This window comes from Cherax quadricarinatus, chromosome 7 (genome assembly GCF_038502225.1).
Source record: "Cherax quadricarinatus isolate ZL_2023a chromosome 7, ASM3850222v1, whole genome shotgun sequence".
NCBI classification, from domain to species: Eukaryota; Metazoa; Arthropoda; class Malacostraca; order Decapoda; family Parastacidae; genus Cherax; species Cherax quadricarinatus.
The window spans coordinates 67,420,286-67,442,785 of record NC_091298.1 but is presented as its reverse complement, the minus strand read 5'-3'; the positions used below and the strand labels follow the sequence as shown (position 1 = coordinate 67,442,785).

General features: G+C 45.8%; 1 protein-coding gene across 1 annotated transcript in view; it reads right to left on the bottom strand.

Moving 5' to 3' along the window:
* LOC128686986 (coiled-coil domain-containing protein AGAP005037) overlaps positions 1–18,134 on the bottom strand; it is a gene marked incomplete at its 5' end in the record, with an annotated part of 674,061 nt that extends 655,927 nt beyond the window's left edge. The window contains 1 exon segment of the mRNA XM_070082672.1: positions 17,985–18,134. Coding sequence (XP_069938773.1) covers positions 17,985–18,134 — 150 coding nt within the window.
* Positions 18,135–22,500: the final 4,366 nt, after the last annotated feature.

The window sequence follows — 22,500 nt, the reverse complement described above, 5'->3', positions numbered from 1 at the left end:
ACAGGAGGGTCAGGGGAGACATGATAACGACATATAAAATACTGCGTGGAATAGACAAGGTGGACAAGGACAGGATGTTCCAGGGAGGGGACACAGAAACAAGAGGCCACAATTGGAAGTTGAAGACACAAATGAGTCAGAGAGATAGTAGGAAGTATTTCTTCAGTCATAGAGTTGTAAGGCAGTGGAATAGCCTAGAAAATGACGTAGTGGAGGCAGGAACCATACACAGTTTTAAGACGAGGTTTGATAAAGCTCATGGAGCGGGGAGAGAGAGGGCCTAGTAGCAACCGGTTAAGAGGCGGGGCCAGGAGCTAGGACTCGACCCCTGCAACCACAAATAGGTGAGTACAAATAGGTGAGTACACACACACAAGTTATGCTCTCATGGGTATTAGATGTCTTCTTAAGACTACAGGACCTGTCTCCTGATATGTCCTGATTCCTGTCTCCTAACAGCTCCTGACTCCTGTCTCCTAACAGCTCCTGATTCCTGTCTCCTAACAGCTCCTGATTCCTGTCTCCTAACAGCTTCTGACTCCTGTCTCCTAACAGCTCCTGACTCCTGTCTCCTAACAGCTCCTGACTCCTGTCTCCTAACAGCTCCTGACTCCTGTCTCCTAACAGCTCCTCACTCCTGTCTCCTAACAGCTCCTGACTCCTGTCTCCTAAAAGCTCCTGACTCCTGTCTCCTAACAGCTCCTGACTTCTGTCTCCTAACAGCTCCTGACTGCTGTCTCCTAACAGCTCCTGACTCCTGTCTACTAACAGCTTTTGACTCCTGTCTCCTAACAGCTCCTGACTCCTGTCTCCTAACAGCTCCTGACTCCTGTCTCCTAACAGCTCCTGACTCCTGTCTCCTAACAGCTCCTGACTCCTGTCTCCTAACAGCTCCTGACTCCTGTCTCCTAACAGCTCCTGACTCCTGTCTCCTAACAGCTCCTGACTCCTGTCTCCTAACAGCTCCTGACTTCTGTCTCCTAACAGCTCCTGACTGCTGTCTCCTAACAGCTCCTGACTCCTGTCTCCTAACAGCCTCTGACTCCTGTCTCCTAACAGCTCCTGACTCCTGTCTCCTAACAGCTCCTGACTCCTGTCTCCTAACAGCTCCTGACTGCTGTCTCCTAACAGCTCCTGACTCCTGTCTCCTAACAGCTCCTGACTCCTGTCTCCTAACAGCTCCTGACTCCTGTCTCCTAACAGCTTCTGACTCCTGTCTCCTAACAGCTCCTGACTCCTGTCTCCTAACAGCTCCTGACTCCTGTCCCCTAACAGCTCCTGACTCCTGTCTCCTAACAGCTCCTGACTGCTGTCTCCTAACAGCTCCTGACTTCTGTCTCCTAACAGCTCCTGACTGCTGTCTCCTAACAGCTCCTGACTGCTGTCTCCTAACAGCTCCTGACTCCTGTCTCCTAACAGCTTCTGACTCCTGTCTCCTAACAGCTCCTGACTCCTGTCTCCTAACAGCTCCTGACTCCTGTCTCCTAACAGCTCCTGACTCCTGTCTCCTAACAGCTCCTGACTGCTGTCTCCTAACAGCTCCTGACTCCTGTCTCCTAACAGCTCCTGACTGCTGTCTCCTAACAGCTTCTGACTCCTGTCTCCTAACAGCTTCTGACTCCTGTCTCCTAACAGCTCCTGACTCCTGTCTCCTAACAGCTTCTGACTCCTGTCTCCTAACAGCTCCTGACTCCTGTCTCCTAACAGCTCCTGACTGCTGTCTCCTAACAGCTCCTGACTCCTGTCTCCTAACAGCTCCTGACTCCTGTCTCCTAACAGCTCCTGACTCCTGTCTCCTAACAGCTCCTGACTCCTGTCTCCTAACAGCTTCTGACTCCTGTCTCCTAACAGCTCCTGACTCCTGTCTCCTAACAGCTTCTGACTCCTGTCTCCTAACAGCTTCTGACTCCTGTCTCCTAACAGCTCCTGACTCCTGTCTCCTAACAGCTCCTGACTCCTGTCTCCTAACAGCTCCTGACTCCTGTCTCCTAACAGCTCCTGACTCCTGTCTCCTAACAGCTCCTGACTCCTGTCTCCTAACAGCTCCTGACTGCTGTCTCCTAACAGCTCCTGACTCCTGTCTCCTAACAGCTCCTGACTCCTGTCTCCTAACAGCTCCTGACTGCTGTCTCCTAACAGCTCCTGACTGCTGTCTCCTAACAGCTCCTGACTGCTGTCTCCTAACAGCTCCTGACTGCTGTCTCCTAACAGCTTCTGACTCCTGTCTCCTAACAGCTTCTGACTCCTGTCTCCTAACAGCTCCTGACTCCTGTCTCCTAACAGCTTCTGACTCCTGTCTCCTAACAGCTCCTGACTCCTGTCTCCTAACAGCTCCTGACTGCTGTCTCCTAACAGCTCCTGACTCCTGTCTCCTAACAGCTTCTGACTCCTGTCTCCTAACAGCTCCTGACTCCTGTCTCCTAACAGCTCCTGACTGCTGTCTCCTAACAGCTCCTGACTCCTGTCTCCTAACAGCTCCTGACTCCTGTCTCCTAACAGCTCCTGACTGCTGTCTCCTAACAGCTCCTGACTCCTGTCTCCTAACAGCTTCTGACTCCTGTCTCCTAACAGCTCCTGACTCCTGTCTCCTAACAGCTCCTGACTGCTGTCTCCTAACAGCTCCTGACTCCTGTCTCCTAACAGCTTCTGACTCCTGTCTCCTAACAGCTCCTGACTGCTCCTAACAGTCCTGACCTAACAGCTCCTGACTCCTGTCTCCTAACAGCTCCTGACTGCTGTCTCCTAACAGCTTCTGACTCCTGTCTCCTAACAGCTTCTGACTCCTGTCTCCTAACAGCTCCTGACTCCTGTCTCCTAACAGCTCCTGACTGCTGTCTCCTAATAGCTCCTGACTCCTGTCTCCTAACAGCTCCTGACTCCTGTCTCCTAACAGCTCCTGACTCCTGTCTCCTAACAGCTCCTGACTGCTGTCTCCTAACAGCTCCTGACTCCTGTCTCCTAACAGCTTCTGACTCCTGTCTCCTAACAGCTCCTGACTCCTGTCTCCTAACAGCTCCTGACTGCTGTCTCCTAACAGCTCCTGACTCCTGTCTCCTAACAGCTTCTGACCGCTGTCTCCTAACAGCTCCTGACTCCTGTCTCCTAACAGCTCCTGACTGCTGTCTCCTAACAGCTCCTGACTCCTGTCTCCTAACAGCTCCTGACTGCTGTCTCCTAACAGCTCCTGACTCCTAACAGCTCCTGACTGCTGTCTCCTAACAGCTCCTGACTCCTGTCTCCTAACAGCTCCTGACTCCTGTCTCCTAACAGCTCCTGACTCCTGTCTCCTAACAGCTTCTGACTGCTGTCTCCTAACAGCTCCTGACTGCTGTCTCCTAACAGCTCCTGACTCCTGTCTCCTAACAGCTCCTGACTCCTGTCTCCTAACAGCTTCTGACTGCTGTCTCCTAACAGCTTCTGACTGCTGTCTCCTAACAGCTCCTGATTCCTGTCTCCTAACAGCTCCTGACTCCTGTCTCCTAACAGCTCCTGACTCCTGTCTCCTAACAGCTCCTGACTGCTGTCTCCTAACAGCTCCTGACTCCTGTCTCCTAACAGCTCCTGACTCCTGTCTCCTAACAGCTCCTGACTCCTGTCTCCTAACAGCTCCTGACTCCTGTCTCCTAACAGCTCCTGACTCCTGTCTCCTAACAGCTCCTGACTGCTGTCTCCTAACAGCTCCTGACTCCTGTCTCCTAACAGCTCCTGACTCCTGTCTCCTAACAGCTCCTGACTGCTGTCTCCTAACAGCTCCTGACTCCTGTCTCCTAACAGCTCCTGACTCCTGTCTCCTAACAGCTCCTGACTGCTGTCTCCTAACAGCTCCTGATCAGTTAAGTGGCTCGGTATTAAGTGATCAGATGGAGCTATATTCTGAATATATCTTATTTAATAACAATAATGCCCAGTATATAGCAGTGTATGCTAATATGAGGAAAATATCTTACTGAGAGTTAATATCTGTGTAGGGAATCAAAGACAGCGGTTAAGAGAACTTTAACAGGTGGGAAGGTGAGTGTTTGTAAGGTAGGTGGGTGGGAGGTATGTTAAGGTGAGTGTTTGTAAGGTAGGTGGGTGGGAGGTATGTTAAGGTGAGTGTTTGTAAGGTAGGTGGGTGGGAGTTGTGTTAAGGTGAGTGTTTGTGAGGTAGGTGGGTGGGAGGTGTGTTAAGGTGAGTGTTTGTAAGGTAGGTGGGTGGGAGGTATGTTGAGGAGAGTGTAAGGTAGGTGGGTGGGAGGTGTGTTAAGGTGAGTATCTGCAAGGTAGGTGTGTGGGAGGTATGTTAAGGTGAGTGTTTGTAAGGTAGGTGGGTGGGAGTTGTGTTAAGGTGAGTGTTTGTAAGGTAGGTGGGTGGGAGTTGTGTTAAGGTGAGTGTTTGTAAGGTAGGTGGGTGGGAGTTGTGTTAAGGTGAGTGTTTGTAAGGTAGGTGGGTGGGAGTTGTGTTAAGGTGAGTGTTTGTAAGGTAGGTGGGTGGGAGGTGTGTTAAGGTGAGTATCTGTAAGGTAGGTGGGTGGGAGGTGTGTTAAGGTGAGTATCTGTAAGGTAGGTGGGTGGGTGGGAGGTGTGTTAAGGAGAGTATCTGTAAGGTAGGTGGGTGGGAGGTGTGTTAAGGTGAGTATCTGTAAGGTAGGTGGGTGGGAGGTGTGTTAAGGTGAGTATCTGTAAGGTAGGTGGGTGGGAGGTGTGTTAAAGTGAGTATCTGTAAGGTAGGTGGGTGGGAGATATGTTAAGGTGAGTGTTTGTAAGGTAGGTGGGTGGGAGGTATGTTAAGGTGAATATCTGTAAGGTAGGTGGGTGGGAGGTGTGTTAAGGTGAGTATCTGTAAGGTAGGTGGGTGGGAGGTGTGTTAAGGTGAGTATCTGTAAGGTAGGTGGGTGGGAGATATGTTAAGGTGAGTGTTTGTAAGGTAGGTGGGTGGGAGGTATGTTAAGGTGAGTATCTGTAAGGTAGGTGGGTGGGAGATATGTTAAGATGAGTGTTTGTAAGGTAGGTGGGTGGGAGGTGTGTTAAGGTGAGTGTTTGTAAGGTAGGTGGGTGGGAGGTGTGTTAAGGTGAGTGTTTGTAAGGTAGGTGGGTGGGAGGTATGTTAAGGTGAGTGTTTGTAAGGTAGGTGGGTGGGAGGTGTGTTAAGGTGAGTGTTTGTAAGGTAGGTGGGTGGGAGGTGTGTTAAGGTGAGTATCTGCAAGGTAGGTGGGTGGGAGGTGTGTTAAGGTGAGTATCTGCAAGGTAGGTGGGTGGGAGGTGTGTTAAGGTGAGTGTTTGTAAGGTAGGTGGGTGGGAGGTGTGTTAAGGTGAGTATCTGCAAGGTAGGTGGGTGGGAGGTGTGTTAAGGTGAGTGTTTGTAAGGTAGGTGGGTGGGAGGTGTGTTAAGGTGAGTGTTTGTAAGGTAGGTGGGTGGGAGGTGTGTTAAGGTGAGTGTTTGTAAGGTAGGTGGGTGAGAGGTGTGTTAAGGTGAGTATCTGCAAGGTAGGTTGGTGGGAGGTGTGTTAAGGTGAGTGTTTGTAAGGTAGGTGGGTGGGAGGTCTGTTAAGGTGAGTGTTTGTAAGGTAGGTGGGTGGGAGGTGTGTTAAGGTGAGTGTTTGTAAGGTAGGTGGGTGGGAGGTGTGTTAAGGTGAGTATCTGCAAGGTAGGTGGGTGGGAGGTGTGTTAAGGTGAGTATCTGCAAGGTAGGTGGGTGGGAGGTGTGTTAAGGTGAGTGTTTGTAAGGTAGGTGGGTGGGAGGTGTGTTAAGGTGAGTATCTGCAAGGTAGGTGGGTGGGAGGTGTGTTAAGGTGAGTGTTTGTAAGGTAGGTGGGTGCGAGGTGTGTTAAGGTGAGTGTTTGTAAGGTAGGTGAGTGGGAGGTGTGTTAAGGTGAGTGTTTGTATGGTTGGTGGGTGGGAGGTGTGTTAAGGTGAGTGTTTGTAAGGTAGGTGGGTGGGAGGTGTGTTAAGGTGAGTGTTTGTAAGGTAGGTGGGTGGGAGGTGTGTTAAGGTGAGTGTTTGTAAGGTAGGTGGGTGGGAGGTATGTTAAGGTGAGTGTTAGTAAGGTAGGTGGGTGGGAGGTGTGTTAAGGTGAGTGTTTGTAAGGTAGGTGGGTGGGAGGTGTGTTAAGGTGAGTGTTTGTAAGGTAGGTGGGTGGGAGGTGTGTTAAGGAGAGTCTTGTTTGTAATGCAGGTGGGTGGGTGGCTGTGGGAAGGAGAGTGTTGTTTGTATGGCAGGTGGGTTGGTGGGTGGCTGTGGGAAGGAGAGTGTTGTTTGTATGGTAGGTGGGTGGGTGGGTGTCTGTGGGAAGGAGAGTGTTGTTTGTATGGCAGGTAGGTGGGTGGGTGGCTGTGGGAAGCAGAATGTTGCTTGTAAGGCAGGTGGGTGGGTGGTTGTGGGAAGGATAATGTTGCTTGTAAGGCAGGTGGGTGGGTGGTTGTGGGAAGGATAATGTTGCTTGTAAGGCAGGTGGGTGGGTGGTTGTGGGAAGGATAATGTTGCTTGTAAGGCAGGTGGGTGGGTGGCTGTGGGAAGGATAATGTTGCTTGTAAGGCAGGTGGGTGGGTGGTTGTGGGAAGGATAATGTTGCTTGTAAGGCAGGTGGGTGGGTGGTTGTGGGAAGGATAATGTTGCTTGTAAGGCAGGTGGGTGGGTGGTTGTGGGAAGGATAATGTTGCTTGTAAGGCAGGTGAGGCAGCAGTGTCACGTCCCTGTTTGGTTTCTTAACATCACTGAACTATATTACGACTACAAGTAACCTGTTCAACACCAGCCAAGAAAACTTCCATGAGAGAGATATTAAAGTAAGCTCTCAGAGTAAATAAACAGACATACACCTCGAGGGGAATATATCCTGTATCATATGATAATATTTGTGTCCTTTCCTGCCACTGATGGAAAATACATTTTCGCCTTTGTGTCAACCCGCTGAAGATGAACTGGATGAAGAAATTTCATGTTTCGAGCAGGAAGGACTGAGATTTATAAGGAGGGAAGAGCCGGAAATAAGACAGGAAGAAGAGTATGAGGCATGATACAGGTTGAACACAAAAATACTCTTGTATTTCCTATTTGACGATGCAATTGTTTAATGTCTGAAAAAAAAAGGGAACGTACTTCAGAATTAGTAGAAAGCGTGCGTGATTTTTTTGATTAACGAGAATTAATAGGGAAAAACCTGGTTGAGTATAACAGGTAAAGTGAAGGACAGAATTATGGAGAATATAATGTGAATGTCAAAGTAACAGTACAGTAAAGCAGGTGGATTTAAAAAGGGAATTAATGTATTTAGATGTATTTAAGGAAGACATAAGAAGAGGTATAGTGGGAAAGCATCAGCTGGTTCTGCTAGTATATGAATTACTTGCAAACTTGTGTAGAGCTGAGAAATGTGTTTTTAGTTCAGTGAAACTCACGTTATGTTTGAAAGATGTTAAGTATTTTCCAGTAAATATGTTAAGTAAGGGGATTTATGAAGTCACCATGGATGTTTAATATGTTAAGTGAGGGGATTTATGAAGTAACCATGGATGTTTAATATGTTAAGTGAGGGGATTTATGAAGTCACCATGGATGTTTAATATGTTAAGTGAGGGGATTTATGAAGTCACCATGGATGTTTAATATGTTAAGTGAGGGGATTTATGAAGTCACCATGGATGTTTAATATGTTAAGTGAGGGGATTTATGAAGTCACCATGGATGTTTAATATGTTAAGTGAGGGGATTTATGAAGTCACCATGGATGTTTAATATGTTAAGTGAGGGGATTTATGAAGTCACCATGGATGTTTAATATGTTTAGTGAGGGGATTTATGAAGTCACCATGGATGTTTAATATGTTAAGTGAGGGGATTTATGAAGTCACCATGGATGTTTAATATGTTTAGTGAGGGGATTTATGAAGTCACCATGGATGTTTAATATGTTAAGTGAGGGGATTTATGAAGTCACCATGGATGTTTAATATGTTAAGTGAGGGGATTTATGAAGTCACCATGGATGTTTAATATGTTATGAAGTCACCATGGATGTTTAATATGTTAAGTGAGGGGATTTATGAAGTCACCATGGATGTTTAATATGTTAAGTGAGGGGATTTATGAAGTCACCATGGATGTTTAATATGTTAAGTGAGGGGATTTATGAAGTCACCATGGATGTTTAATATGTTTAGTGAGGGGATTTATGAAGTCACCATGGATGTTTAATATGTTAAGTGAGGGGATTTATGAAGTCACCATGGATGTTTAATATGTTAAGTGAGGGGATTTATGAAGTCACCATGGATGTTTAATATGTTAAGTGAGGGGATTTATGAAGTCACCATGGATGTTTAATATGTTAAGTGAGGGGATTTATGAAGTCACCATGGATGTTTAATATGTTGGATGTTTAGTGAGGGGATTTATGAAGTCACCATGGATGTTTAATATGTTAAGTGAGGGGATTTATGAAGTCACCATGGATGTTTAATATGTTAAGTGAGGGGATTTATGAAGTCACCATGGATGTTTAATATGTTAAGTGAGGGGATTTATGAAGTCACCATGGATGTTTAATATGTTAAGTGAGGGGATTTATGAAGTCACCATGGATGTTTAATATGTTAAGTGAGGGGAATATGTTAAGTGAGGGGATTTATGAAGTCACCATGGATGTTTAATATGTTAAGTGAGGGGATTTATGAAGTCACCATGGATGTTTAATATGTTAAGGGGATTTATGAAGTCACCATGGATGTTTAATATGTTAAGTGAGGGGATTTATGAAGTCACCATGGATGTTTAATATGTTTAGTGAGGGGATTTATGAAGTCACCATGGATGTTTAATATGTTTAGTGAGGGGATTTATGAAGTCACCATGGATGTTTAATATTATGAATTTATGTCACCATGGATGTTTAATATGTTAAGTGAGGGGATTTATGAAGTCACCATGGATGTTTAATATGTTTAGTGAGGGGATTTATGAAGTCACCATGGATGTTTAATATGTTAAGTGAGGGGATTTATGAAGTCACCATGGATGTTTAATATGTTTAGTGAGGGGATTTATGAAGTCACCATGGATGTTTAATATGTTTAGTGAGGGGATTTATGAAGTCACCATGGATGTTTAATATGTTTAAGTGAGGGGATTTATGAGGGGTTTATTTATGAAGTCACCATGGATGTTTAATATGTTTAGTGAGGGGATTTATGAAGTCACCATGGATGTTTAATATGTTTAGTGAGGGGATTTATGAAGTCACCATGGATGTTTAATATGTTTAGGGGATTTATGAAGTGAGGGGATTTATGAAGTCACCATGGATGTTTAATATGTTTGTTTAGTGAGGGGATTTATGAAGTCACCATGGATGTTTAATATGTTTAGTGAGGGGATTTATGAAGTCACCATGGATGTTTAATATGTTTAGTGAGGGGATTTATGAAGTCACCATGGATGTTTAATATGTTAAGTGAGGGGATTTATGAAGTCACCATGGATGTTTAATATGTTTAGTGAGGGGATTTATGAAGTCACCATGGATGTTTAATATGTTAAGTGAGGGGATTTATGAAGTCACCATGGATGTTTAATATGTTAAGTGAGGGGATTTATGAAGTCACCATGGATGTTTAATATGTTAAGTGAGGGGATTTATGAAGTCACCATGGATGTTTAATATGTTAAGTGAGGGGATTTATGTGAGGGGATTTATGAAGTCACCATGGATGTTTAATATGTTAAGTGAGGGGATTTATGAAGTCACCATGGATGTTTAATATGTTTAGTGAGGGGATTTATGAAGTCACCATGGATGTTTAATATGTTAAGTGAGGGGATTTATGAAGTCACCATGGATGTTTAATATGTTAAGTGAGGGGATTTATGAAGTCACCATGGATGTTTAATATGTTAAGTGAGGGGATTTATGAAGTCACCATGGATGTTTAATATGTTTAGTGAGGGGATTTATGAAGTCACCATGGATGTTTAATATGTTAAGTGAGGGGATTTATGAAGTCACCATGGATGTTTAATATGTTAAGTGAGGGGATTTATGAAGTCACCATGGATGTTTAATATGTTAAGTGAGGGGATTTATGAAGTCACCATGGATGTTTAATATGTTAAGTGAGGGGATTTATGAAGTCACCATGGATGTTTAATATGTTTAGTGAGGGGATTTATGAAGTCACCATGGATGTTTAATATGTTTAGTGAGGGGATTTATGAAGTCACCATGGATGTTTAATATGTTAAGTGAGGGGATTTATGAAGTCACCATGGATGTTTAATATGTTAAGTGAGGGGATTTATGAAGTCACCATGGATGTTTAATATGTTAAGTGAGGGGATTTATGAAGTCACCATGGATGTTTAATATGTTAAGTGAGGGGATTTATGAAGTCACCATGGATGTTTAATATGTTAAGTGAGGGGATTTATGAAGTCACCATGGATGTTTAATATGTTAAGTGAGGGGATTTATGAAGTCACCATGGATGTTTAATATGTTTAGTGAGGGGATTTATGAAGTCACCATGGATGTTTAATATGTTAAGTGAGGGGATTTATGAAGTCACCATGGATGTTTAATATGTTAAGTGAGGGGATTTATGAAGTCACCATGGATGTTTAATATGTTAAGTGAGGGGATTTATGAAGTCACCATGGATGTTTAATATGTTAAGTGAGGGGATTTATGAAGTCACCATGGATGTTTAATATGTTAAGTGAGGGGATTTATGAAGTCACCATGGATGTTTAATATGTTTAGTGAGGGGATTTATGAAGTCACCATGGATGTTTAATATGTTAAGTGAGGGGATTTATGAAGTCACCATGGATGTTTAAAATGTTAAGTGAGGGGATTTATGAAGTCACCATGGATGTTTAATATGTTAAGTGAGGGGATTTATGAAGTCACCATGGATGTTTAATATGTTAAGTGAGGGGATTTATGAAGTCACCATGGATGTTTAATATGTTAAGTGAGGGGATTTATGAAGTCACCATGGATGTTTAATATGTTTAGTGAGGGGATTTATGAAGTCACCATGGATGTTTAATATGTTAAGTGAGGGGATTTATGAAGTCACCATGGATGTTTAATATGTTAAGTGAGGGGATTTATGAAGTCACCATGGATGTTTAATATGTTTAGTGAGGGGATTTATGAAGTCACCATGGATGTTTAATATGTTAAGTGAGGGGATTTATGAAGTCACCATGGATGTTTAATATGTTAAGTGAGGGGATTTATGAAGTCACCATGGATGTTTAATATGTTTAGTGAGGGGATTTATGAAGTCACCATGGATGTTTAATATGTTAAGTGAGGGGATTTATGAAGTCACCATGGATGTTTAATATGTTAAGTGAGGGGATTTATGAAGTCACCATGGATGTTTAATATGTTAAGTGAGGGGATTTATGAAGTCACCATGGATGTTTAATATGTTAAGTGAGGGGATTTATGAAGTCACCATGGATGTTTAATATGTTTAGTGAGGGGATTTGAAGGAAGTGAATACAAGAGTGTTGGGAGAATGTGTGATGTAAGAATGTTGTGTGAGAGAGACAGTTGTAGTGTAAGAGGCGCTACTTCTTGCCACACTCTCAACATCAAGATAATAACGGCAACGCCCAGGAAAACTCTCAAGCACAAAGTAAACATCAAAATGAACAATCTGCTAAAATTTAAGAATATCGAAAATGAAAAGTAGTTCAAACTACAAAAAAAGGAGCAATGAGAAATTAAATCCAGTTAGTTATGTGTGAGCAGATGGTGTGTGAGCAGATGGTGTGTGAGCAGATGGTGTGTGAGCAGATGGTGTGTGAGCAGATGGTGTGTGAGCAGATGGTGTGAGCAGCAGGTGTGTGAGCAGCTGGTGTGTGAGCAGCTAGTGTGTGAGCAGATGGTGTGTGAGCAGATGGTGTGTGAGCAGATGGTGTGTGAGCAGATGGTGTGTGAGCAGATGGTGTGAGCAGCTGGTGTGTGAGCAGCTGGTGTGTGAGCAGCTGGTGTGTGAGCAGCTGGTGTGTGAGCAGCTAGTGTGTGAGCAGATGGTGTGTGAGCAGATGGTGTGTGAGCAGATGGTGTGTGAGCAGATGGTGTGTGAGCAGATGGGTGTGTGAGCATATGGTGTGTGAGCAGATGGTGTGTGAACAGATGGTGTGTGAGCAGCTAGTGTGTGAGCAGATGGTGTGTGAGCAGATGGTGTGTGAGCAGATGGTGTGTGAGCAGATGGTGTGTGAGCAGATGGGTGTGTGAGCAGATGGTGTGTGAGCAGATGGTGTGTGAGCAGATGGTGTGAGCAGCTGGTGTGTGAGCAGCTGGTGTGTGAGCAGCTAGTGTGTGAGCAGATGGTGTGTGAGCAGATGGTGTGTGAGCAGATGGTGTGTGAGCAGCTGGTGTGTGAGCAGATGGTGTGTGAGCAGATGGTGTGTGAGCAGATGGTGTGTGAGCAGATGGTGTGAGCAGCTGGTGTGTGAGCAGCTGGTGTGTGAGCAGCTGGTGTGTGAGCAGCTAGTGTGTGAGCAGATGGTGTGTGAGCAGATGGTGTGTGAGCAGATGGTGTGTGAGCAGATGGGTGTGTGAGCATATGGTGTGTGAGCAGATGGTGTGTGAACAGATGGTGTGTGAGCAGCTAGTGTGTGAGCAGATGGTGTGTGAGCAGCTAGTGTGTGAGCAGATGGTGTGTGAGCAGATGGTGTGTGAGCAGATGGTGTGTGAGCAGATGGTGTGTGAGCAGCTGGGTGTGTGAGCAGATGGTGTGTGAGCAGCTGGGTGTGTGAGCAGATAAGTGTGTGAGCAGATGGGTGTGTGAGCAGATGCATGTGTGAGCAGATGCATGTGTGAGCAGATGGGTGTGTGAGCAGATGCATGTGTGAGCAGATGGGTGTGTGAGCAGATGCGTGTGTGAGCAGATAGGTGTGTGAGCAGATGCATGTGTGAGCAGATGCATGTGTGAGCAGATGGGTGTGTGAGCAGATGCATGTGTGAGCAGATGGGTGTGTGAGCAGATGGGTGTGTGAGTAGATGGGTGTGTGAGCAGATGGGTGATTGAGCAGATACGTGTGTGAGCAGATGGGTGTGTGAGCAGATAGGTGATTGAGCAGATACGTGTGTGAGCAGATGGGTGTGTGATCAGATGGGTGTGTGAGCAGATGGGTGATTGAGCAGATGGGTGTGTGAGCAGATGGGTGTGTGAGCAGATACGTGTGTGAGCAGATGGGTGTCTGAGCAGATACGTGTGTGAGCAGATGGGTGTGTGAGCAGATACGTATGTGAGCAGATGGGTGTGTGAGCAGATAGGTGTGTGAGCAGATGGGTGTGTGAGCAGATGGGTGTGTGAGCAGATGGGTGTGTGAGCAGATAGGTGTGTGAGCAGATGCGTGTGTGAGCAGATGGGTGTGTGAGCAGATGGGTGTGTGAGCAGATGCGTGTGTGAGCAGATGGGTGTGTGAGCAGATAGGTGTGTGAGCAGATGGGTGTGTGAGCAGATGGGTGTGTTAGCAGATGGGTGTGTGAGCAGATAGGTGTGTGAGCAGATGCGTGTGTGAGAAGATGGGTGTGTGAGCAGATGGGTGTGAGCAGATGGGTGTGTGAGCAGCTGGGTGTGTGAGCAGATAGGTGTGTGAGCAGATGCGTGTGTGAGAAGATGGGTGTGTGAGCAGATGGGTGTGAGCAGATGGGTGTGTTAGCAGATGGGTGTCTGAGCAGATAGGTGTGTGAGCAGATGCGTGTGTGAGAAGATGGGTGTGTGAGCAGATGGGTGTGAGCAGATGGGTGTGAGCAGATGGGTGATTAAGCAGATACGTGTGTGAGCAGATGGGTGTGTGAGCAGATGGGTGTGTGAGCAGATAGGTGTGTGAGCAGATAGGTGTGTGAGCAGATAGGTGTGTGAACAGATGCGTGTGTGAACAGATGCGTGTGTGAACAGATGCGTGTGTGAACAGATGCGTGTGTGAACAGATGCGTGTGTGAACAGATGCGTGTGTGAACAGATGCGTGTGTGAACAGATGCGTGTGTGAACAGATGCGTGTGTGAACAGATGCGTGTGTGAACAGATGCGTGTGTGAACAGATGCGTGTGTGAACAGATGCGTGTGTGAACAGATGCGTGTGTACGATGAAATGAATCAGTTGAAGGAGTATAAGGCGATATTAGCCTTTTTGTATTAGTGTGTGTGTACTACTTGTGGCAACTTGCAAGTGTTTGTTCCCTACCAACCCAGTATAAACACCACACATCCACTGACCACCAGTTTAACCAGGCTGTCGCTGCTAATGGTTCAGTGAGGAGGCTGAAGTCAGTGGAGATGGTACAGTGAGGAGGCTGAAGTCAGTGGAGATGGTACAGTGAGGAGGCTGAAGTCAGTGGAGATGGTTCGGCGAGGAGGCTGAAGTCAGTGGAGATGGTTCGGCGAGGAGGCTGAAGTCAGTGGAGACGGTACAGTGAGGAGGCTGAAGTCAGTGGAGATGGTACAGTGAGGAGGCTGAAGTCAGTGGAGATGGTACAGTGAGGAGGCTGAAGTCAGTGGAGATGGTACAGTGAGGAGGCTGAAGTCAGTGGTGATGGTACAGTGAGGAGGCTGAAGTCAGTGGAGATGGTACAGTGAGGAGGCTGAAGTCAGTGGAGATGGTTCGGCGAGGAGGCTGAAGCCAGTGGAGATGGTTCAGCGAGGAGGCTGAAGTCAGTGGAGATGGTTCAGCGAGGAGGCTGAAGTCAGTGGAGATGGTTCGGCGAGGAGGCTGAAGTCAGTGGAGATGGTACAGTGAGGAGGCTGAAGTCAGTGGAGATGGTACAGTGAGGAGGCTGAAGTCAGTGGAGACGGTACAGTGAGGAGGCTGAAGTCAGTGGAGACGGTACAGTGAGGAGGCTGAAGTCAGTGGAGATGGTACAGTGAGGAGGCTGAAGTCAGTGGAGATGGTACAGTGAGGAGGCTGAAGTCAGTGGAGATGGTACAGTGAGGAGGCTGAAGTCAGTGGAGATGGTACAGTGAGGAGGCTGAAGTCAGTGGAGATGGTACAGTGAGGAGGCTGAAGTCAGTGGAGATGGTACAGTGAGGAGGCTGAAGTCAGTGGAGATGGTACAGTGAGGAGGCTGAAGTCAGTGGTGATGGTACAGTGAGGAGGCTGAAGTCAGTGGAGATGGTACAGTGAGGAGGCTGAAGTCAGTGGAGATGGTTCGGCGAGGAGGCTGAAGTCAGTGGAGATGGTTCAGCGAGGAGGCTGAAGTCAGTGGAGATGGTTCGGCGAGGAAGCTGAAGTCAGTGGAGATGGTACAGTGAGGAGGCTGAAGTCAGTGGAGATGGTACAGTGAGGAGGCTGAAGTCAGTGGAGATGGTACAGTGAGGAGGCTGAAGTCAGTGGAGACGGAGGAGGCTACAGTGAGGAGGCTGAAGTCAGTGGAGACGGTACAGTGAGGAGGCTGAAGTCAGTGGAGACGGTACAGTGAGGAGGCTGAAGTCAGTGGAGACGGTACAGTGAGGAGGCTGAAGTCAGTGGAGACGGTACAGTGAGGAGGCTGAAGTCAGTGGAGACGGTACAGTGAGGAGGCTGAAGTCAGTGGAGACGGTACAGTGAGGAGGCTGAAGTCAGTGGAGATGGTTCGGCGAGGAGGCTGAAGTCAGTGGAGATGGTTCGGCGAGGAGGCTGAAGTCAGTGGAGACGGTACAGTGAGGAGGCTGAAGTCAGTGGAGACGGTACAGTGAGGAGGCTGAAGTCAGTGGAGACGGTACAGTGAGGAGGCTGAAGTCAGTGGAGACGGTACAGTGAGGAGGCTGAAGTCAGTGGAGACGGTACAGTGAGGAGGCTGAAGTCAGTGGAGACGGTACAGTGAGGAGGCTGAAGTCAGTGGAGACGGTACAGTGAGGAGGCTGAAGTCAGTGGAGACGGTACAGTGAGGAGGCTGAAGTCAGTGGAGACGGTACAGTGAGGAGGCTGAAGTCAGTGGAGACGGTACAGTGAGGAATGTATACAGCGAAGATATAACATGTGTGTGTAGGAGACAATGTTAAGATAACTTGGTTATGTAAATTAGTTGGTTTATCAGATTTAAAGTCTACTAACCACTACAGTGGTTCACCAACAGTCAAAAATACCATAACACCTGAAGCAGCTATTAAGGTCGACTCTCAAGTGTATTACACACGTGAAACATACACCTCTTTGTATACATATCCTTGACCTCTCACCTAACTGTAGTTGCAGGGGTCGAGTCATAGCTCCTGACCCCGCCTGTTCACTGCAGAGAAATGCTATATTAACTACAAGTAGATAATGTAACAGAGACGCACTAAAACTTCAATATTCTGTTTATATCTCGTTATCTGTCATGTGTGAAGCATTGCTCGTTTTCTTTGTGATAAAAGTATAGTTGGTATAAGAGGCGTCACTTCGGTAGAAAACTGTTCCAAGGTGCGTCAGCCTCGCTCTTACTTCCTCTCAACACGTTTATTCTGCTCACAACATTTTTCACACATATCAGATTAAGTCGCCACAAAGGTTCTGTCATTGTGGCTGCAGTCTTCTCTCCTGCATACAAATTTAACTCCCACAAACGTTCATACAACACCTCCTCAACACTTATATAATTTTATACACAATAATAATTTATTTCTTCATGATACAACTTATACAGACCTATGGAAATAAATGGTATAAAATACCGACACAATGGATATATAAACACTTATGCAGTATAATGTGATCCTTTATTGACAACGTTTCGCCCACACAGTGGGCTTTTTCAAGTCACAAACAGATCCACCTGGGGTGGAAGATACCCATTCTGAACCTGACTATAAAAACTCGCGTACCTTCCACCCCAGGTAGATCTGTTTGTGACTTGAAAAAGCCCACTGTGTGGGCGAAACGTTGTCAATAAAGGATCACATTATACTGCATATGTGTTTATATTTCCATTGTGTCGGTATTTTATACCATATACTATATAGAAAACCCCTTGTTATTTCGGGCAAATTAGGTTAATTTTGTCCCCAGGATGCGGCCTACATCCGTCAGCTAACACCCAGGTACTTACTTACTCCTTGGTGAACAGGGATAGCAGGTGTTTAAAGAAACACTCCCGAATATTTCCACTCGTACCGGGGATCGAACCACGAACCTCAATATGTGAGCCGAGTGCGCTACCAACCAAGCCACGGAACAACGTTTTATATATATACATAAACATGCAAACTAACACAAATAGACGCAATTATACTGAAAATGAGTACCGTACATCTCGACCTCATAATAAGACCCTCTTCAACAAAATAAACAATTCCAGAGGTTAAGCTAAACAAAACAAGTCACAAGACCCAAGTCAGGTCATCAGTGTTTGTGTTGTAAGCCTCAGCTCTCGTACATGTTTTGTTCTGCTGATGAGGGTCATACTGAGACATCGAAATATAGAGAACACATGGATTCACTTACATCATTAACTATTGTTGTCTGCACTTTTGTGGGTGAATGGATATTGTTATTCACCACTAGCTGTGTATATTCACCCAGATGCCTCAAGATGATTCGTGCCGAACATATTTAACGAGATTACGATCCCAGTTACTTTCAGAAGAGTTTACTGAAGTATAATTCTTCCCTGATGGTTTGTATGGAGGACACACTTAAGAAGAACATTTCCCATGTTTTTCTGGGTAGGTGCACTCAAGCACAACCAGTAGTAAGGTGCAGTGTTGTTGGTGGCAAAGCTCTCGCTTCACACGATGAATGTCCGGGTTCGATTCCCGGCGAGGGTAGAAAAATATGGCGTGTTTTCTTACACCTGTTGTCCATGTTCACCCATCAATAAAATGGGTACCTGGGTGTTAGTGGACTGGTGTGGGTCGCATCCTGGGACAAAACTGACCTAATTTGCGGGAAATGCTCAGCATAACAAGCATCTTTCTATACAGTATTATGTCACTGATATCAGCTATGGTCTGTATAAGTTGTACATGTACTTGCACAAATAAAGATATTATCATTACTATAGTTATTGCAAGGTTAATGTACTCACCTAGAGGACGCTCGAGGGTCTTGGAAGGTGTCCGCACAATAGGTAGTGATGTACGAGGCTTGAGGTTCCTGCCTCGCCCAGTTGATGACGTCTCTGCTTCACTCATGATGCCAGGGTCGTCATCCCAGTAAGAACTGTTCTCATCCATCTCTGCCGACACAAAACATCTCTCTCTCAGTCTCTCACTACAATTTACTACTTAAGGAGCTAAAGGGAAGGTTACATCAGGGTAAATTAAAAGTATCTATCACAGCCTAGTTCCATCAACCTATCTTTCAAACCTTGTGTACAATTAATTATAAACATATATATATATATATATATATATATATATATATATATATATATATATATATATATATATATATATATATATATATATATATATATATATATATAATATGTGTGTGTGTGTGTGTGTGTGTAAAAACCCCTAAAATTCCAAAGCGCTTTCGTGATTTGTGACTAATAATGACAAATAATTTTAATGGGTGACACTGAGTGAAAATAGGGATGATTTCAGTGAGAAATTTAAAAGCTCCACAACGATGTTTTTACTGGTAAAGTTTGGTAGGTAATAACAAAGTTATTAAGTTAATTACAAACTCAAATTATGGGATACAATCAACAAAGACAAGTTTACAGGGGAAATAATTCCCGAACCTTAGCTATGTTGTGTAATTATATGATTTATGGTATATGTGAGGAAATCTACGAGTGAGAGAGAGAGAGAGAGAGAGACAGCGAGAGAGAGAGAGAGAGAGAGGGAGGGAGAGAGAGAGAGAGAGAGAGAGAGAGAGAGAGAGAGGGAGAGAGAGAGAGAGAGAGAGGGAGGGAGAGAGAGAGAGAGAGAGACAGGGAGAGAGAGAGAGAGAGAGTGAGAGAGGGAGAGAGAGAGAGAGAGTGAGAGAGAGAGAGAGAGAGAGAGAGAGAGAGAGAGAGAGAGAGAGAGAGAGAGAGAGAGAGAGAGAGAGAGAGAGAGAGAGAGAGAGAGAGAGAGAGAGAGAGAGAGAGAGAGAGAGAGAGAGAGAGAGAGAGAGAGAGAGAGAGAGAGAGAGAGAGAGAGAGAGAGAGAGAGAGAGAGAGAGGAGAGAGAGAGAGAGAGAGAGAGAGAGAGAGAGAGAGAGAGAGAGAGAGAGAGAGAGGGAGAGAGAGAGAGAGAGAGAGAGAGAGAGAGAGAGAGAGAGAGAGAGAGAGAGAGAGAGAGAGAGAGAGAGAGAGAGAGAGAGAGAGAGAGAGAGAGAGAGAAACTTTGAGAAACTTTGTTGATTTCCCTACTCATATCTCTGGCTCCTCCCTTGACCCAGTAGTGAGTGATCTGGCAGAAGGCATAGTCACTTGTCAACCCCTCGGGTACGTTGGATCGTCTGACCACAAGGCTGTTTTTACCACACTTAAGATCCCAACAGAACGAGGTGAGGAGTCCACACGCACAACCTGGCTATGGGAAAGAGGTAATTGGCCAGCCCTTTGCTCTGAGCTCGCCACCACCGACTGGAATGCTCTTCTTCAGGGGGATGTTGACAACCAAGTGAAAGCCTTCACTGGACACATCCTTAATCTGCAACAAGAACACATTCCTCACCGGCAATATGTGACAAAGCCTACAGATCAGCCTTGGTTTGGCTTTCGTTGTAGAGAGGCTGCTACTGCTAAGTACAAAGCATGGCGAAAGGTATAAGAGACATCCTACCACCTATAACAGGAACTTGCACATGCAAGCCTGCCTAGGAGGCATATGGGTGATGTTCAAAAGTGGGCCATTGCTAAATGGGAGTTGGACACTAAAAGAAAGTTAGCATCAGGTAGGGTAGGCTCCAAAACCTGGTGGTCCCTGGTCAAGGACAGACAAGGTTATCTGCCTGATGAACTTATTCCACCTCTAAATCGACAGGATGGGACCACCTCTACTAGTAGTCAAGAGAAAGCGGACCTCTTTGCTGAACACTTTGCTACCAAAATGCAAGTTCCTGATCCAGCAAGGGACCCTCCTTGGCTAGCTGCAAGAACTGTATCAAAACCTGTCAGGGGTGACAATAAGGCAGGAGGAGGTGCATTTCCTTCTTAAATCACCTTGACCAAGAAAAGGCTGTGGGCCCAGACAAGTTGAGCCCAAGATTGTTGGAGAAGATGTGCAGACCAGCTAGCAGCACCTCTAACTCGCATCTTTCAGCACTGCCTAGTACAGTGCAAATGGCCCTCTCCATGGAAAGAGGCAAATGTAGTCCCTGTTCACAAAAAAGAAGAGCAGAGCAGAAATCAGCAACTACAGACCAGTGTCACTCCTGTCAATCACTGGTAAGATCCTTGAGACAATAATCTCAAGACAAATGACAGATTTTTTTGACTACCACTCACTACTTTGTGATCGTCAATATGGCTTCAGGAAAGGTTACTCTGCTGCTGATCTGTTGTTAAACCTCCACTAAGTGGCACCAGTCACTGGATGAATCCAAAGTCAGCTGTGTGGTAGCACTGGACATTGCTGGCGCTTTCGACCGGGTGTGGCACCAGGGCCTCTTAGCAAAACTTCAAGCACTGGGAATTGCAGGCTCTACGCTATGTCTCCTCAGTGATTACCTTCATGGTAGATCTCTAAGTGTAGTCCTCAATGGAACGGAATCAGCAAGACATCCTATTGGGGCAAGCGTTCCACAAGGAAGTGTGCTGGGTCCACTGTTATGGAATGTCTACTTCAACGACCTTCTTCATCTCATCCCAGAATCACATGCATATGCAGACGACTGTACACTGACATTCACTTATCCAAGAGAAGAAATGCCACCTGCTCTAAGCTACATCAATCACCAGCTGAGAGCTATATCAGCTTGGGGAAATAGATGGCAAGTAACATTTGCACCTGAGAAAACGCAAATGATGATCGTCTCTAGGCACCATGATGGTAATGCTGGTGCAGTAGTAAGGATGAATGGGAGGATGTTGGCACCTGGAGAAGAAGTTGATATCCTTGGGGTGAAATTTGACTCCAAACTAACCATGAAGAACCATGTTGTAAATCTTGCAAACAAGGCAGCCAGGAAGCTTACAGCACTTCGCCGTATCTCGCATCTGCTTGACAGTAGGGGTTGCAAGATACTGTACGAGGCACAAGTACGCTCACACCTTGAGTATGCTCCACTTTCTTGGTTTGCCTGTCCCCCTCTCATCTGCGACTGCTTGACAGAGTAGAGAACAGAGCAAGACGTCTCATCTCTCGCCTGGACCCATCCTGGATGGATCTGTCATTTCAGCAGAGCCTTCAACATAGGAGGGATGTGGGTGGCCTTACTGTTATGTACAAGGCCAATATTGTCAAAATACCACACTTGGATCCACTTCGAGGACAGCGCGAAACAAGCTTTTATGCCACAAGACGGGCAGAAAGCAGCAACTTCACTCTGGCTGTACCCTTCTCCAGAACATCACTCCATCTGAGATCATACATACCCAGGATGACTCGAGTATGGAACACATCTGTTCAGCATAATGATGTCAACGAGATAACGTCAGTTGATCAAATGAAAATGCTGGCCCACAGATGGCTCCAACTTCATCCTGTTCCCTACTTGTATGTCTCATAACAATAAAAATGCTTTCAAATGAGCTGATGTAGGTAACAGCTCTTAGCTTGTCAATAAAGTTAGGAATCCTTAACCTGTAAATAGCTTGTCAATAAAGCTTAGGGATCCCTTAACCTTATCAAACCATGTGTAGGGAGAGAGAGAGAGAGAGAGAGAGAGGGAGGAGAGAGAGAGAGAGAAAGGGAGGAGAGAGAGAGAGAGAGGGGGAGGAGAGAGAGAGAGAGAGAGAGAGAGAGAGAGAGGAGAGAGAGGAAGAGAGAGAGAGAGAGAGAGAGAGAGAGAGAGAGAGAGAGAGAGAGAGAGAGAGAGAGAGAGAGAGAGAGAGAGATAGAGAGAGAGAGAGAGAGAGAGAGAGAGAGAGAGAGAGAGAGAGAGAGAGAGAGAGAAGAGAGAGAGAGAGAGACAGAGAGAGAGAGAGAGAGAGAGAGAGAGAGAGAGAGAGAGAGAGAGAGAGAGAGAGAGAGAGAGAGAGAGAGAGAGAGAGAGAGAGAGAGAGAGCGAGAGAGAGAGAGAGAGAGAGAGAGAGCGAGAGAGAGAGAGAGAGAGAGAGAGAGAGAGAGAGAGAGAGAGAGAGAGAGAGAGAGAGAGAGAGAGAGAGAGAGAGAGAGAGAGAGAGAGAGAGAGAGAGAGAGAGAGAGAGAGAGAGTGAGAGAGAGATAGAGAGAGAGAGAGAGAGAGAGAGAGAGAGAGAGAGAGAGAGAGAGAGAGAGAGAGAGAGAGAGAGAGAGAGAGAGAGAGAGAGAGAGAGAGAGAGAGAGAGAGAGAGAGAGAGAGAAGGGGTAAACAGAAAAGCCAATGAGCCAAAACATCTAACCAAATGACATTAATTACACCGCTTAAAAGTAAACTGTAACATACACAGCAATACATGTTTATATAGAGCTATAGAGCAATACACGTTTATTTAGAGCTATACAGCAATACACGTTTATACA